At 41.7% G+C, this 16614-nt stretch overlaps 1 protein-coding gene across 8 annotated transcripts in view; it reads left to right on the forward strand.

The window, feature by feature from the left end:
- UBE2F (ubiquitin conjugating enzyme E2 F (putative)) overlaps positions 1-16614 on the forward strand; it is a 75643-nt gene that overhangs the window by 34572 nt on the left and 24457 nt on the right. For all 8 annotated transcript variants that reach the window (XM_516184.6, XM_016950813.3, XM_016950812.4 and 5 more), the window contains one exon: positions 15039-15106. In XM_516184.6, the coding sequence (XP_516184.1) occupies positions 15039-15106 (68 nt within the window). The remainder of the gene's footprint in view (positions 1-15038; positions 15107-16614) is intronic.

A 16614-nucleotide genomic window follows, 5' to 3' on the forward strand; every position in this document is an offset into this window, starting at 1 on the left:
ATATGAATCCTTTATCAGATATGTGGTGTTTTTTTTAAAGGGTTTTTATTGATATTACATATAGAAAAAATTCTGATTAGAGACTTCTACAGCTAGATTATAAATCTTATATAGTTATGTGTGTATTCCTCTAAATTTGTTTCAGAATATATCAGTCATTAGGCCGGGCCCAGTGGCTCATGCCTGTAATGCCAGCATTTTGGGAGGCCAAGGCGGGTGGATCACGAGGTCAGGAGATCGAGACCATCCTTGCTAACATGGTGAAACCCCGTCTCTCCTAAAAGTACAAAACAAAATTAGCAGGGTGTGGTGGCGGGCGCCTGTAGTCCCAGCTACTTGGGAGGCTGAGGCAGGAGAATGGCGTGAACCCAGGAGGCGGAGCTTGCAGTGTGCCGAGATTGCGCCACTGCACTCCAGCCTGGGCGACAGGGCAAGACTCCGTCTCAACAAAAAACAAAAAACAAAACAAAAAAGAATGTATCAGTCATTAGATTATTGATGTTTTCTTATTTTGAAATTTTAATTTATAAAAACTCCCTGATACATGATAATAAACGTGCAGCTTACATTGAGTCATAAATGTTTAGTGGATTTATTTGCTATCCCCATCATGTTTGGTTTGTTTCAGAGCTTTGGAGCTTTAGGAGGAGAAGTTTCTGAATGTGTAATAAAGGAATATCCCAATTTTTTTTTTTTTTTTTTTTTGAGACAGAGTTTTGCTCTGTTGCCCAGGCTGGAGTGCAGTGACACAAATCTCAGCTCACTGCAACCTCTGCCTCCCAGGTTCAAGCGATTCTCCTGCCTCAGGCTACCGAGTAGCTGGGATTACAGGCATGCGCCACCACACCCAGATAATTTTTAAATTTTTAGTAAAGACGAGGTTTCACTATGTTGGCCAGGCTGGTCTCGAACTCCTGACCTCTGGTGATCTTCCTGCCTCGGCCTCCCAAAGTGCTGGGATTACAGGCATGAGCCGCTGCACCTGGCCGGAATATTCCAATTTTTGAGCAAAGAATTACAGTTGGTAAACCTGAAACCTGAGATGGTTCCATGCATGAACATTTTGTTTTTTTGTTTTTTTGAGACGGAATCTCACTCCATCACCCAGGCTGGAGTGCAGTGGCGCGATCTTGACTCACTGCAATCTCCGCCTCCTGGGTTCAAGCGATTCTCCTGTCTCAGCCTCCTGAGTAGCTGGGATTACAGGTGTGCACCACCACGCCTGGCTAATTTTTATTTTATTTATTTATTTATTTTATTTTTAGTAGAGACAGGGTTTCCCCATGTTGGCCAGGCTGGTCTCGAACTCCTGACCTCAAGTGATCCATCTGCCTTGGCCTCCCAAAGTGCTGGGATTAAAGGCATGAGCCACCATGCCCGGCTGACGCATGAATGTTTTGGAACAACATTTAAATAGTTATGGACATGTAAGGAAGATAAGGAAATGGAGCAGAGCACCAGAGTAGACCTATTACCTTGACCAGCATCCTGACCATGTAGTAGTTTACATGTAGTTTATTGTTAATATGTAAAGGTTTCAGACACATAAAATTTATACTCTCATCCCTGTTTCTTTCTAGCTTGATTTTTAATTTTAGTATGGAGATAAACATTATGAGGGGGATAAATTTGAAGAAGCACAGTTTTTTTTTTTTTGGTAGAATCTTTTCTTTCAAATAATCTTAAAAATACAGATGCCAATTTTCTTGCGATGTAGAATAGAAATGTGATGTTAGCTCTTAAAATGTCAGTTATCTGCCAAAGCATTCTCTTAACTTTCATCAGGAAAACATTCACTGCTCTCTCCTTGCTCCTTCCAAGAATTTGGCTGGTGTGATGCTTCTTTGCTTACTGTGCCTACTGAGTAGGCCACCCCATTATCTGATACAGAGACACCTGATCTGTTCTCACACTGGTCTGTCCCCTGCCTTAAATGTAACTCCAAGTCAGATTCTCTCGTGGGATGCTCAGGTTTCCTGAAGTGAGTATGATATGAATTGTTTTAAAAACCATTCATTTCCATGGGCAAAAACAGATTCTGGTGGTCTTCAGTAAAAATGTATATAGTGCATATAAAATCTCCAAAACTGACATAGTATTTAAATCTTAAGTTTTTTGGCATTTAAAAAATTACCACCACTCTTTAAGTTTCCCGTTCCACCTGATGGTGTCTTTTATGTGGCACAGGCTTTTTATCTTTTTTAAGAATCATGTTTAGTGAGCTATAATTTACATACAGTAAGTTTACCATTCTTAGATAGACAGCTCTCTGCCTTTTGACAGACCTACGCACTCACATAACCACCACTGCAATCTTGAGGAAGTTTCCATCACCTCAAAAAGTTGCCTCGATCCGCTTTGTAGATCCCCTCTCCATCCCCAGCCCCTGGCAATCATCGACCTGATTTCTTTCCCTGTAGTTTTCCCTTTACTAGGATATTACTTAAATGAACCCAAACAGTATGCAACATTTTGTATGTGGCTTCTCCCACTTAGTGTAATGCTTTTGACATTCATCCATGTTGTTGTGTTTATTGTTATTTCAGTTGTATGGGTGTACCACAGTTTGATTATCCATTCATCAAATGGTAGACATTTGAGTTGCTCTCAGTTTTCTTAAATTATAAGAAACTACAAAATTGTTCTTTCCAAGTAGCTGCACTATTTTGCATTCCCACCAGCACTGTATGAGAATTCTAGTTGCTCTGTATTTTCACCAGCATTTAGTTGAAAAAACTTTACTCATGGTAGTGGTTACATGGTGGTATTTAATTGTGGTATTAATTTGCATTTTCTTAATGACTGTCTCTTTTTTGGAGATGCGTCTGCTCAACTGTTGTGCTCATTTAAAAAAAAAATAAGGTTTTTTTTCTTATTGTGGGATTTTAAGAGTTCTTTACCATAGATATGTCTTTTATCAGATGTGTTTTATAAATGTTTTTTCCTAGTCTATGGCTCATCTTTATTTCCTTAAAGACCTTTTAAAGACCATGTATTTTAAATTCATTTGGGGATATCCAACTTATGATTGTTTTCTTTGTGGTAATGTGGTTGGCAGAATAATGGCCCTAAAAGATGTCTGTGTCTTAATTCCTGGAACCTGTTGAATGTGTTATGTTTCATGGCAAAAGGAAATTAGAGTTGCAGATAAATTAAGATTGCTAGTCATCTGATCTTAAGGGAGGGAGATTGTCCTGGAGTTTCTAGGTGGACCCAGTGTAATTACAGGGATCCTTAAAGTGGAAAGGGAGAGAGAAGCAGTTAGAGCCAGAGAAGGTGATGTGACAATGGAAGCAGGAAGCAGGTGAGGCACTGGCAGAAAGACTCACCTGCCACTGCTCCCTCTGGAGATGGAGGAAGGGCCCATGAGCCCTGGATGCTGGCAGCTTCTGACCGCTGGTAGTGCAAAGAGACAGCCTTTTCTGGGGCATCCAGAAAGGAGTGCCCTCTTGCCAACTTCATGATCTTAGCCCAGTAAGACCCATTTTGGTCTTCTGGCCTCCAGAAGATAATAAATTTGTATTGTTCAAGGCACAGAGTTTGTGGAAATTCATTATAGCAGCAATGCAAAACTAGTAAGAATAGTTTGTGTTTGTTGTGTCCTAAGAAATCTTTGTCTAAGAAATACAAAGATTTTCTCTTATTTTTAAAATTATTTTATTTTTTTGAGACAGGGTCTCGCTCTGTTGCCCCAGCTGGAATGCAGTGGCACGATCATGGCTCACTGTAACCTCCACCTCCTGGGCTCAAGTTATCCTTCCGCCTCAGCCTCCTGAGGTAGCTGGGACCACAGGAACATGCTACCACACCTGGCTGATTTTTGTATTTTTTGTAGAGACAGGGTTTCACCATGTTGCACAAGCTAGTCTTGACTCTTGGGCTCAAGTGATCAGCCAACTTTGGCCTCCCAAAGTACTGGGATTACAGGCAGGAGCCACCATGCCCAGCCTTATTTTTTTTAAAAGCAGAAGTTTTATAGCTCTAGGTTTTACAGTTAGGTCTGTGATCCAGTTTGAGTTAATTTTCACATATTATACAAGAGAAGAGTGTAGTTTTCTGGGTTTTTTTTTCTATCTCTTTTTTGCATTGTCCATTTCTAGCACCATTTGTTGAAGAGGGTTTTCCCATTGACTTACCTTGGCACCTTTGTTGACATTACATGACTGTATGTGTGTGGGTCTGCTTCTGGACTCTGTTCCATTCCATTGTTCTGCACGTCTACACTTGTACAAATACTACTGCTTGATTATTATGGCTTTATAGTAAGTCTTGAAATCCCATCATGTGACCTCTGACTCCTTCAACATTTTTCTACTTTTTGGTAGAAAATTATTTTGGTGATTTTTGTTCCTTTACTTTTCCACATACACTTTAGAATCAGCCTGTGAAATTCGGCAAAAAACTTGCTGAGATTTTGATTAGGACTGCATTGACTCTAATGTAAATCAGTTTGGGGAGAATTGCTGTGTTCGTTTATTTGCATTGCTATAAAGAAATACCTAAGGCCAGGTAATTTGTAAAGAAGAGGCTAATTTTGGCTTATGGTTCTGCAGGCTGTGTAGGAAGCACGGTGCTGGCATCTGCCTCTAGTGAAGGCATCAGGAAGCTTATAATCCTAGCGGAAGGCAAAGTGGAGCCGGCATATCACATGGTGAGAGAGGGAGCAAAAGAGATGCAGACTCTTTTAAACAACCAACTCTTGCATGAACTAACAGTAAAAACTCACTAATTACCATGGCACTAAGCCATTCATAAGGGATCTTCTCCATCACCTAGACACCTCCCACCAGACCCCACCTCAAACAAACAATGGGCATCACATTTCAACATGAGATTTGGAGGGGACACACGTCCAAACCATATCAATTGTCATCTTAATTATCACATCTTCTAATCCATGAACATGGTTTATATCTCCATTTCAGTTTTCTGTTGCTAGTACATAAAAATACAGCTGATTTTTGTATAGTGACCTTGTGTCCTACAACCTTGATAAACCTGCTTTTCATTGTAGTAGTTGTATTGTGGATTCTGTAGACTTTCCTATGTAAACTATCATGCCATCTGTGCATAAAGACAATTTTATCTCTCCCTTTCAGTCTGTATCCTTCTGTTTCCTCTTCTTGCTTTACTTTCTTGTCTAAGACTTCCAGTACAGTCATGTATAGAAGTGGTAAGAGGGATATCCTTGGCTTGTTCCTTTTTTCTTTTTTTTTTTTTTTTTTTTTGAGAGTTTCCTTCTTGTTTCCCAGGCTGGAGTACAATGGCATGATCTCAGCTCACCACAACCTCCACCTCCCAGGTTCAAGCAATTCTCTTGCCTCAGCCTCCCAAGTAGCTGGGATTATAGGCATGCACCACCACACCCGGCTAATTTTTGTATTTTTAGTAGAGATGAGGTTTCACCATGTTGGTCAGGCTGGTCTCGAACTCCCAACCTCAGGTGATCCGCCTGCCTCTGCCTCCCAAAGTGCTGGGATTACAGGCGTGAGCCACTGCACCCAGCTGGCTTGTTTCTAATCTTAGGGGGTTGCTGTCAGTCTTTCATCATTATGTGTATGGTTTGCTGTAGGGTTTTTGTCTGTTTTTTCGAGACAGAGTCTTGCTCTATCGCCAAGGCTGGAGTGCAGTGGTGTGATCTCAGCTCACTGCATTCTCTGCCTCCCGGGTTCAGGCGATTCATGTGCCTCAGCTTCCTAATTAGCTGGGACTACAGGTGCCCACCACCATGCCCAGCTAATTTTTATATTTTTAGTAGATATGGCATTTCACCATATTGGCCAGGCTGGTCTCGAACTCCTGACCTCAGGTAATCTGCCCGCCTTGGTCTCCCAAAGTGCTGGGATTACAGGCGTGAGCCACTGAGTCCGGCCTTGCTATAGGGTTTTTGCAGATGCCCTTTATCAGGTTGAGAAGTTCTTTTCTACTTCTTGTTTGCATATATACATATATATGTATATGTATGTATGTATGTATGTATGTATTTTTTTTTTAATCATGAATGGATGCTTTTTTCCTCCCAAACCAAAAATGGCCAATAATGAATGGATGCTTAATTTGCCAAATGCTTTTTCTGCATCTACTGAGGTGATCATAACGGTTTTTCTGTTTTGGTCTGTTGATAAAGTAAATTACATTGATAGATTATTTTTCAAATGTTGAACCAAAGCTGCATTTGTGAGATAAACCATAATTCATCATGTATTATGTGTTAATGGTTTCATATATTGCTCAGTTTGATATATTAGTATTTTGTTAAGAATTTTTACAAATCCTTACCTGTCTGTGAGGGATATTTGTAGTTTTTTTTGTAATGAGTTGCCTAATTTTGGTGTCAAGGTAATGCATTCTGGTCTTTGAATGCATTTGGGGAGTGTCCTATTCTCTGGAAGAGTTTGTGTAAAATTAGTATTAATTAGTTAATTGATTTTTTTTTAGACAAGGTCTTACTCTCTTGCCCAGGCTGAAGCACAGTGGCACGATCACGCCTCACTGCAGCCTCAACCTCCTGGGCTCAAGCAGTCCTCCCGCCTCAGGCTCCCAGGTAACTGGGACTACAGATGCCCATCGTCTGTAGTGGGCAGATGCACTACCATGTCCAGCTAATTGTTTTTTGTAGAGACGGGGGTCTCACTATGTTGCCCAGGCTGGTCTCGAACCCTTGGGCTCAAGTGATCCTCCCAAAGTGCTGAGATTACAGGTGTGAGCCACTGTGCCTGGCCTATTAATTCTTTATTCAGTGGTAGAATTCACCTGTGAAGCCACCTGTCTCTGGAATTTTGTTTTGTTGTGGTAAGATTTTAAGTATAAACACAATTTCTAATAGATATAGGGCTGCCTAGGTTATTCTTGAGTGGGCTTCACTAATTTGTGTCCTTCAAGGGATTTGCTCATATCATCTGCATTTTTCAATTTATTGATATAATGTTCTTAGTATCATCTTATCCTATCCTTTTAAGTTCTGTAGAGTTTGTGTTGTATCTCCTCTTTAATTACTGATGTTGTAATTTTTGTCTTTTTCTCTTGATCAGGTTAATGAGAAGATTGTCAATTTTTTGATCTTTGCAAAGAACCTACTTTTAGGTTCATTGATTTTGCCCTGTTGTTTTTTGAATTTTGTTCATGTCTTTGTTATTTCCCTCCTCTTTATTTCCAGTTTAATTTGCTCTTCTTTTTCTGATGTTTAAGATGGAAGCTTAGACAAACAGTAGTATGTTTCCATTTCCCAGCTCAACCTTTATTTTATAGTTCTCATTTGTTTTACTTTTACATATGTTGTAACCCAGAATATATTATCTGTGCTTTACAGTCTGTTTTTAAAATACATGTCTCCACATACTTAACATTTATGACCCTCATTCCCTTTTGTAGATCTAGATTTCTCCTCTCTGTTATTTTCCTTCTGCCTAAAGAACATCCTTGAAGATTTTTTTGTAGTGCAGATTTGCTTGTGATGAATTCTGTCAGTGTTGCTGAAGTTTGAATTCTTAAGTTGACAGTTTCAGCATTTTAAGGATGTCATTCTACTGCCTTCTGTATTTTTTCCTTAGAAGTTAGTGGTGATTCTTTGTTCCACTTTATGCGATGTGCATTTTATTCTCTGGCTGCTTTTAATTTTCTCCTTATCACTGCTTTCAGCAGTTTGATTATAATGTGCTTTGAAGTGGTTTTTTCTTTTTATCACACTTGGGGTTTATTAAGCTTTTTGGATCTTTAAGTTATAGTTTTCATCCAATTTAGAAATAATTTGGCCAACATTTCTTTAAATATTTTTCTGTGATCGTTTTCTGGCACTCTAGTTTATATATCTATATCATATATGTCTTACATATAGATTACTTCTACGTGTAAATTATACCTCCATTGGGTCGCAAGGCTTTGTTCACTTTTCTTTCTGTGCCTCATTTTGGACAGTTTGTTTTTCTGCAATGTCTCATTTGCTGTTAAGCGCATCCAGTGAATTTTTCATTTCAGATACTGTATTTTCTAGCTGTTGACGTTCCATTTGGTGCTTTCCCCCTAACCGTCCATTTCTTTCCTCATTATGTTCATGTTTTCCTCTAAGTCTCAGCATCTCTATACAATAGCTGTCATTGTGCCTTTGTCTGCAGCCCTGCATCCCGGAGTCCTGCCCGCTCCCCGGTGCCCATGTCTGTGCTGCCTCCTGCCTCCACTCACACTCACTTCCTCTTCTCCACCATCTGTCTCTGTCTCTTCTCTTTCAACAGTCTGATCTGAGATGGATCAGAGCCTTTTAAGTTTAAAGTTTGCATAGGATGTCACTTCCAGGGTGCTGTAAATATTGACATTTAAAAATGAAAGTCTTATATTACTCTTTGAAATGTTTCCAGTGTAGAATATAAATACCACAGATATGCCCACCACCACAGATACGCCCATCATCACAGTTTTTTGTTTTTTTGTTTTTTTTTGTTTTTGTTTATTTTGATGTGAATAAGCTCTACTTCACTGGCTGGAAAACCTTTGCTAGTTTTTCTCCTGGCACTCATGTTTTCATTCCACTTGTTCCCTTGAATTGCACCCTAATGTAAACATTTTTATGCTTTTAAGTATTTTATTTGTCATTTTTTTATACTCTTCTGTAACTAGATATACAGGTAGATAGATAGATTGAGCTTTATTTATTTGTTTTTTTTTCGATACAGAGTCTTGCTCTATTGCCCAGGCTGGAGTGCAGTGGCACAATCTTGGCTCACTGCAACCTCTGCCTCCCGGGTTCAAGTAGTTCTTCTGCCTCAGCCTCCCAAGTAGCCGGGAATACAAGTACCCGCCACTATGCCCGACTGATTTTTGTATTCTTAGTATAGACGGGTTTCACCATGTTGGCCAGGCTGGTCTCGAACTCTTGACCTCGTGATCCGCCTGCCTTGGCCTCCCAAAGTGCTGGGATTACAGGCGTGAGCCACCGTGCCCGGCGCAGAGCTCACTATTTGAAAAGTTCCTATAACTGTAAGACTCTTAAGTGTTAAACATTTGCTTTTGAACGATTGTTGCAGTTGTTATTTGTACAGGCTCCTGCTTCTGGTTTTTCCTCCTTTGTCTCTGGCTGCCTGTCCTCTGCCTCATCTTCCAGCCCCTCAAAGTGGGGGAACCTCAAGGCTTCATCCTGTCTTTGGACCTGTATAGTCAGTTCCCTGGTGTCCTGGCTATCTTGTGACATCAGAATGCTTTACCCTGAATGGCTCCCAAACTGCCCTCTCTATCCAACCTCTCCCAGTACTCAAGAATGATCTGTCAGCTGCCCACTCAACACCTCCACTGGGATGCCAACTTGAAATCTCAAGTTAATGTGTCTGATTTGAACTTCACACAGTTGTGCCATCTGCAGTCCTTTTATCTTCATGGTAGCAACTCTGCCATTTCCATTGCAAGGTCAAAGATCTTCTTTGACTCCTTCTCTCCTCCCTCCGTGCCTAATCTGTCAGCAAATTCTGGTGTTGCTGCCTTCAAAATCTGTCTACTTCACCTGCTCCCACCCTGATCCTAACCATTACCATCTCTCACCTGGATGATTACAACAGATAACCACAACTGAGCTCCTGCTCTGTGATCCATTTATATGCTCCTGTCCCTCCCCTACTCAGACCCCTTGCATGGCCGCATCTCACTCTGAATCAGAGCCAGCTACATGCAGGGGCGTGCAGGGCCCAACACCCTTTGCATCTGCTCCCTCTTTGGGCTCAGGTCCTCTTCCTCCACCTCACTCTCTGACCACACTGGCTTCTGCAGGGTTCACGGAACATACTAGGCCTCTTACCGTACCCACCCTGTTTCATCTGCGTGGAGTGTCCTTCACCCCAGTACCCTCCTCCTTCAAGTCATCATTTTCTCTGACCTCCCTGCTTAAAACTGCAGCCTCTTCCCACTTTCTACTCCTTCTATTATATAATTTATGTATTTTCTCTCCCTTCCACTAGGATATATGCTTCATAAGGGCGGGAATTATCTCTTGTTGATGTGTCACCAGGGCCTAGAACTGTGTGTGGCACATGGTGGGCACTCATCAACTATTTGTGTAATGAATAATGAATTTAAGCAAATTTTGATGATAGTTAAACATTTCACTTGCAGTGTATCTCTGAAAATGATGGGGTTACTTTTAGCATTTTCCCTGATTAAATTGATGCGTTTGTGAATGAATATTATTTTATGCTAGAAACAAAGGTCTGATACCAGTTTTCTTCCATTATTTTGTCTTTATAGATATAAACACTCAGGACTGCTTGTTCACATAAATAAGTAGATTAGATGGGCATGGAAGGTGTCTTGTTATGGCTGTGCCATTTTGTCTTTGGACTTCAAAGTTAAAGGCCAAAGATTGTACAAAGTATTTTCTTTTTTTTGAGACAGGGTCTCACTCTGTTGCCCAGGCTGGAGTGAAGTGGTGCAGTCATGGCTCACTGCAGCCTCAAATTTCCAGGCTCAAGCAATCCTCCCACCTCAGCCTCCTAAGTAGCTGGGACTACAGGCACACACCACCACACCTGGCAATTTTTTTTTTTTTTTTTTTTTTCTGTGGAGATGGGGTTTGGCCATGTTGCTCAGGCTGGTCTCAAACTCTTGAACTCAAGCAAGCCACCTGCCTTGGCCCCGCAAAGTGCTGGGATTACAGGCACAAGTCACCTTGCCTGTCGTCATATAAAGTATTTTCATGATTTTTCCACTGACTGTTAGATTAGATTCCTTCTTCCATTTTGTTGAAAGTAGAGAATTGGAAGCCACCTGACTTGGAGAAGACTTTGTCACTCAGTCATTGGAGTCCTTTGCTTCAGTTTCTGAAATGTCCACCAGAATCACTTTACCAATCCCTGTCAGCTGCAGGGACATCAAATGCTTTTCTACCCTGAATAGTTACATCTGTCACTCCTCACTTCAGAGCAGCTTTGCAGGCTTTTGCTGGAAATGCTGAGGAAGAGTTGAGAGAAAAAGCAGTATTATTAATTTCCACATGCTAATATGTATACCAATGTAGTATTTTTAAAAATCTTATTACATTCTTCCTATTTTCACCCAAAGCTTGGAGCTCCAGATTCAGCCCATTCAGTTTATCAAAACTATCTGCCATATACATTAATTGTCAAACTAGTCTGTGAAATCACTCTTTCCCTCAGGCAAAAGTCTTAACTTCATTTTCATTCTAACAATATGCCTCTGACAGCCATCTCACTCTGAGCTCCTGGAGGTTCCTAGTTAGATAGGTGAGACGTGGAACCGGTGCCCTAGGTGGAGGAAGGCACCATGGCTGTTGTTTCTTGGCATCCTCTTTTGTTGGCTCTCAAAGGGGTAATGCCTGCTTTTACAGTGGTCTAGGGTTTGAAGTTACTAAATGAAGTTTTCATCATCCCTGCCATCAGACTCCACAGTGTCTGAACCCAAGACACTCCAGCGTGAACCAGGACATACTATTTATAATACCATGCTTTGTCCTTTACAGAAATGGGTATAGGCCAGGTGTGGTGGCTCATGCCTGTAATCCCAGCACTTTGGGGAGGCCAAGATGGGCAGATCGCTTGTGGTCAGGAGTTTGAGACCAGCCTGGGCAGCATGGTGAGACCCCATCTCTACAAAAAACTAGCTGGGCGTGGTGGCACACACCTGTAGTCCCAGCTACTTGGGTGGTTGAGGTGGGAGGATCACCTGAGCCCTGGAGTTCGAGGCTGCAGTGAGCTGTGCACCCCAGCCTGAGCAATTGAATGAGACTCTGTCTCAAAAATAAATAAATAATTTAAAAAAAGAAAGAAAGAAATGGTTATAGATAGGGAAAAGCGAATGGAGACACAGTGGTGGGGGAAAAAGCAAATATAGGGAAAAGCACAACCCTACCTTAATGTGTTGCTTTGAGGTGGCTTTACCCTTATCAGTGCGTCACGGGTACTTTTGTCCCCTGGGAATGTCCACTCCTCGAGGCAGTTCATTCTAGTACAGGGGGAGATGGGAGGTAGGCCTTTTTTTACAGGGGGGTAGAAGGTTGTAGAAGAGGAGGTGGGACAGAGAGCTGGCATGACTCCTTGGCCTCAAGGGCGTTGTCCACAGATTTGTTACCAGACAGAGCATATGTGGATGTCGGCCATCTAGAATCTAGAAATGGATTCTGTCACAGTGATTTGTGCCGACATACCCCTTCAAAAGGTTTGTTTTCCCAGGGCTCTCGGTAATCTTGAAGACACTGGAGTATGGTTCCTCAAAGGTAGTGAGGAGTGGGCTCTAAAGCACAAGGAAAGAGGAGGATAATTCCTCTAATTGTAACAGTGGGGCAGGGGCCAGGCTGGCTGCTTGAGAGCTGAGTGCCAGGAACTTCCCTCAGTTGCATTTCATTATTGTATTTTAAAACCTAGTTGTCTGAGAAATGTGTTTTCAGTCCCAGCAGCCATGGACGATAGTAACATAGAATTGGCCTGTCCTGGACTTGTATACTGTGCTGTGGGCCACGGTGCACGTGTAGTTACAGACATTCTCAATGAGTCCACTACCTGCCGGCTGTGGAAGTGAGCAGGCCTTCCTTGAACCGTCTCCGCCTTGGGCCAGGTACTCCCAGAGCCAGGTGTAGAAGGTGAATCTGAACTCTTAAGCTGGGGACATCGTGAAGGAAACCTTGTAAATAGGAGATGCTCTTGGGTTTCATCTCAGTCCAGTCTGCTCCCAAGCTGCTTTTTAAGTTGGACTGTGGAATTTCTGGGCAAATTCAATAATAAATAAGCAGATTAGGATCAGGTCTAAAAACTGTGCCACTTCAAAGAGGGAAAAAGAAGTACTGATGCAGGAGCAGATCATTTTCCTGAGAGAGATTTGTTTCATGAAAGAGAAAAAAATAAAACAGTCTGTTCTCACTTTTTAATGAGTTAAGAGAAGATATAATCCTAATAGTTATTAAGGAAGAACTTGACTGGAGCAGAGGGAATAAGGTGAAGTGATAATCATATTAGACCAAATAACATCTTTGAAAGTGGTAGGCAATAGAGTTGAAACTCTGTAATCCATGAACTGGAAAGCCAACTAGTGAAAAAATATAGCATGGCAGGATGGAATGGCCAGAGCACAGCCACGACCAGGGTGTCTCGCATGGGTAGGAATCATTCCTAAGGGAAAGGAAAAGGACAGCGCGGGTGAAGCAGCATCATCCAAAAGCTGTGTAACAGTTCACAGAGTGGACTGCGTGGTTTGTAATGTTAAGCCTGGCATTGGATTTCTGTGTTGTGCCACAGTGGTCAATATCAGAATACGTGTAAGACACCAACATCCACACATGCTTTGACGAACAAGGATATGTACTCTGAGTATTTTATATCTAAGATGCCACTTATTTGAAAAGTTCTTATATCTGGAGTTAAAAATTTCCCCAAACAAGTATCTTTGCCAGAGACTTTATACTGCCAGTCAGAAATCCAAGTGTATTTATAAAAACTAGAAATACGCATCTCAAGTAAGTGGAGGAAGGCTAGAATAATAAACGCCGTTGGGGTGATTAAGCAACCAGTTAGGAAAAAAAATACGACCTTAGTCTGCAATCAGTTGATGAATGAATGAGCTGATTAAATGTAATCTATGAAACCATTAAATTACTAGAAGAAAATATAAGAGGATATTGATATAATCTTGGTTGGGAAAGGCCTTTTCTAAGCATGACCCCAAAGACAGAAACCCTAAAGAAAGATTAGCTTCTTAAAAATGGAAAACTAGTGTTCAGAAACCACAAAATCAAAATGCAAACAGCAGACTAAGAAAAATTGCTTGTAGCCTATTTAAAAAGCAAAGGCTAATTAAGAGATTTTTATATTGGTAATTAAAAGATGAATACCTCAGTAATAAAAGGAGAGTTTCAGAACATTGATCATTCAGTTCTTAAAAGAAAAACCTAAATGACCAATAATCATATAAATTTTAGCCTCACTAGTATTCATCAGAGAATGTAAAATAAAAGAGAACTGGTATTTCTCTTCTATCAAATTGGCAAAGAAGAAAAATGTTAGGGTCCAGGTAATGCCAGTTTTAACTACTAGATGACATAAATGTTGATACGGTCTCAACTCTTAAGGAATGGAATTTTTTTTTTAATGATGACTTGTTTGAGGCTAACAACTTGCTGTTATGCATTCATTTCATATAAAAATTTGAGGAAAATGATAAGATTTAATATTACTGGTTTGTTCATGATGATAACTATTTTAGGGGAAGTTGAATTTTAATTTTAAAATGGTTCTAATTCTGTCAAATTTGAAAATTGAGAATAATTTATTTCCAGTGACTTTTCCAAGCTCATTCATGCTGAAGTGCCCTCTGCTGGCACCAGCAGCCCCTTAGTGACCCCAGGCTGGGTACCACCTGAGGAGAGGGACTGCCCTGTGGGGTCTACAGGGTGTGGGGGGCGGGGTAAAGAGGGAGTGGGGGTACACAGCATGTGGATGGCAATGTGGTGATGCTCAGACCCTGGGCATCCTCCTTCGTGCCTACCAGCCCGCGTTTCTAGAAGGCCTGCTCTGTTCTGAAGGCTGCATCAAGCAATCATTGAGGCAGTGATTCTGTCAGGTTCACTGCTGTATCCCCAAGGCCTAGAACTATGCCCAGCAGAGGTTGGGTGCTCAGTAAGGGTTTGTTGGTGACTGTTAGTCTTGTGTCCTCCAATTGACATTCTCTTGGGGAGACCACCAGTAAGCAGATAAAGAAGTCACTTAAGGCATGAGATGTGTTCGGAGGGTTGTAGGTTCCAGGAACATGGTAGGATGCAAGGAGGCCAGGCAGATGGCCCCAGAAGGATGTCCCTTCCCTTCCCTGAGGGTGTGCTCGGCCCCCTGAGAAGACAGACAGCAGGCAGGTGACAGCATGGAGCCCATTTCTGTTCAGGCAGGGGCAGGACTTCCACCAGTGTGTGTGCATTTGGTGATGGAACCGAGGAACTCTGCAGGCCTGTTTTTAAACTCCTGATTCTCTGTATTTGCCATATCCTAACAGAGTGTTTGCTTTTTGTTTCCTTTTTTTTTAATTTAAAGGATTTTTTTGTTTTGTTTTGTGTTTTTTGATAGATGAGGGTTACTACCAGGGTGGAAAATTTCAGTTTGAAACTGAAGTTCCCGATGCGTACAACATGGTGGTGAGTAGCCTGCGTTGAGCCTGTTGTTTTACTTCTCGGGCGGGGCTGCCTGTGGCTGTGGCCCGCCACTGGCACAGGGCCCTAGCACTCCCCTCTGCGTGTGTCCATGTGTGACTGAGTACTCACTTCAGTATTTTTGTGATGAATGTCACTCATCAGCAGTATTTAGAGTGTTAGTAGAGAATTCGTTTATTCAACAAATACTTATGAGTACTATGTGCCAGGCAGCCTGCCTGTGTATTTTCTGTAACTCCTATCTGTTACAGTCTGGCACTGAAGAAAAAAAGCATTTAATAAAATGACTGTAGTTTTGTTCATGATATAACACCAAAATTCCAGAAGTCTATAAAATGTGTATTTTAGAATTTCAGAGAACAGTGACTTGTAGTTTAAACTATAAGTAATTTATACCTATAGTTTCATGTTAATCCCTCAAAGATCCTTTTAGACAATAATTATACCAAATACCATTACATTATGTCTTTGCTTTGGTGGAACTTACAGACCAATTAGGAGAGATAAAGTGTAGAAAGTTGATAAAGCGATAAAAATGGTAAGTAGAGGACAGTAGTGATACTGATCAATGATAGGAAACTAGTTTTTGAGAATTCAGAGAAGGGAAAGTAATCATCACTTTGGAAAGTGGTCGGGGCTAGTTAAGCTTTTAGGGGGAAATCTAACTGGAGTCACCCCGATGTGGCCCAGAACCAGGGGAGGGTATTCTAGGTGACATGGAAACGTGATGAACTGTGGTGACAGGTGTGGACATGAGAACTTGCAACCTGCAGAAGGCAGATAGGGCCAGGTCAACTCGAGTGAAGAATTGGAGTTGGGGAAGAATAGAGGAGAAAATGGGAAAACTCAGATGTGGGGGTTTGGTTGGGCATTTTCGATTTGGCAGTGACAAACCACTGGAGAGTCTGAATAATTCCACACCCCCGAGTTGGGGTATTAGAGAGGTGTGGCTGCGCTTCAGGGACGGGTGTGATGTGTCTCGGCCCAAATTGCCAGGGGTTGACGTACAGGCAGTTCAGCATGCTTGTCTTACTGGCGTGCACCATGGATATGTATTCCTCCTCACGTGTTCTAACTAACCCTCTTGGCCCGTCCAGTAGGAAAGCACAAGCTGATGGTGCTGCCAGAGAAAAGGAAGCCTCACTCCCATCATGAGGATGTGGGCATTGGGGACACTGTGCCTGTGACTTCGCTTGTGGGAAGTGTGCTCCCACTGCCTGACGAGTGGAGTTGCCCCCCAACCCCAGCCCCTGGGCTCCGTTCAGTGGCTGCAACACTTGTTTTAGAAGCAAACCTTCATCTATGGAAATTGACTTTTTACCGGACTACTCCATTTAAGGTTCTTTTTGAAATGTAATTCATGGGGATAGGGAAGAGTTGGCAGCCCAAGAAATTTTTAAATTTGTAGACAAAGACGGGAAAATACACATTTCCAGTCTTTGTCCATCCACCACCCGCTGAGACTTTCCATCCTTCCCAAACCACACTGAGAA

This window comes from Pan troglodytes, chromosome 13 (genome assembly GCF_028858775.2).
Source record: "Pan troglodytes isolate AG18354 chromosome 13, NHGRI_mPanTro3-v2.0_pri, whole genome shotgun sequence".
NCBI classification, from domain to species: Eukaryota; Metazoa; Chordata; class Mammalia; order Primates; family Hominidae; genus Pan; species Pan troglodytes.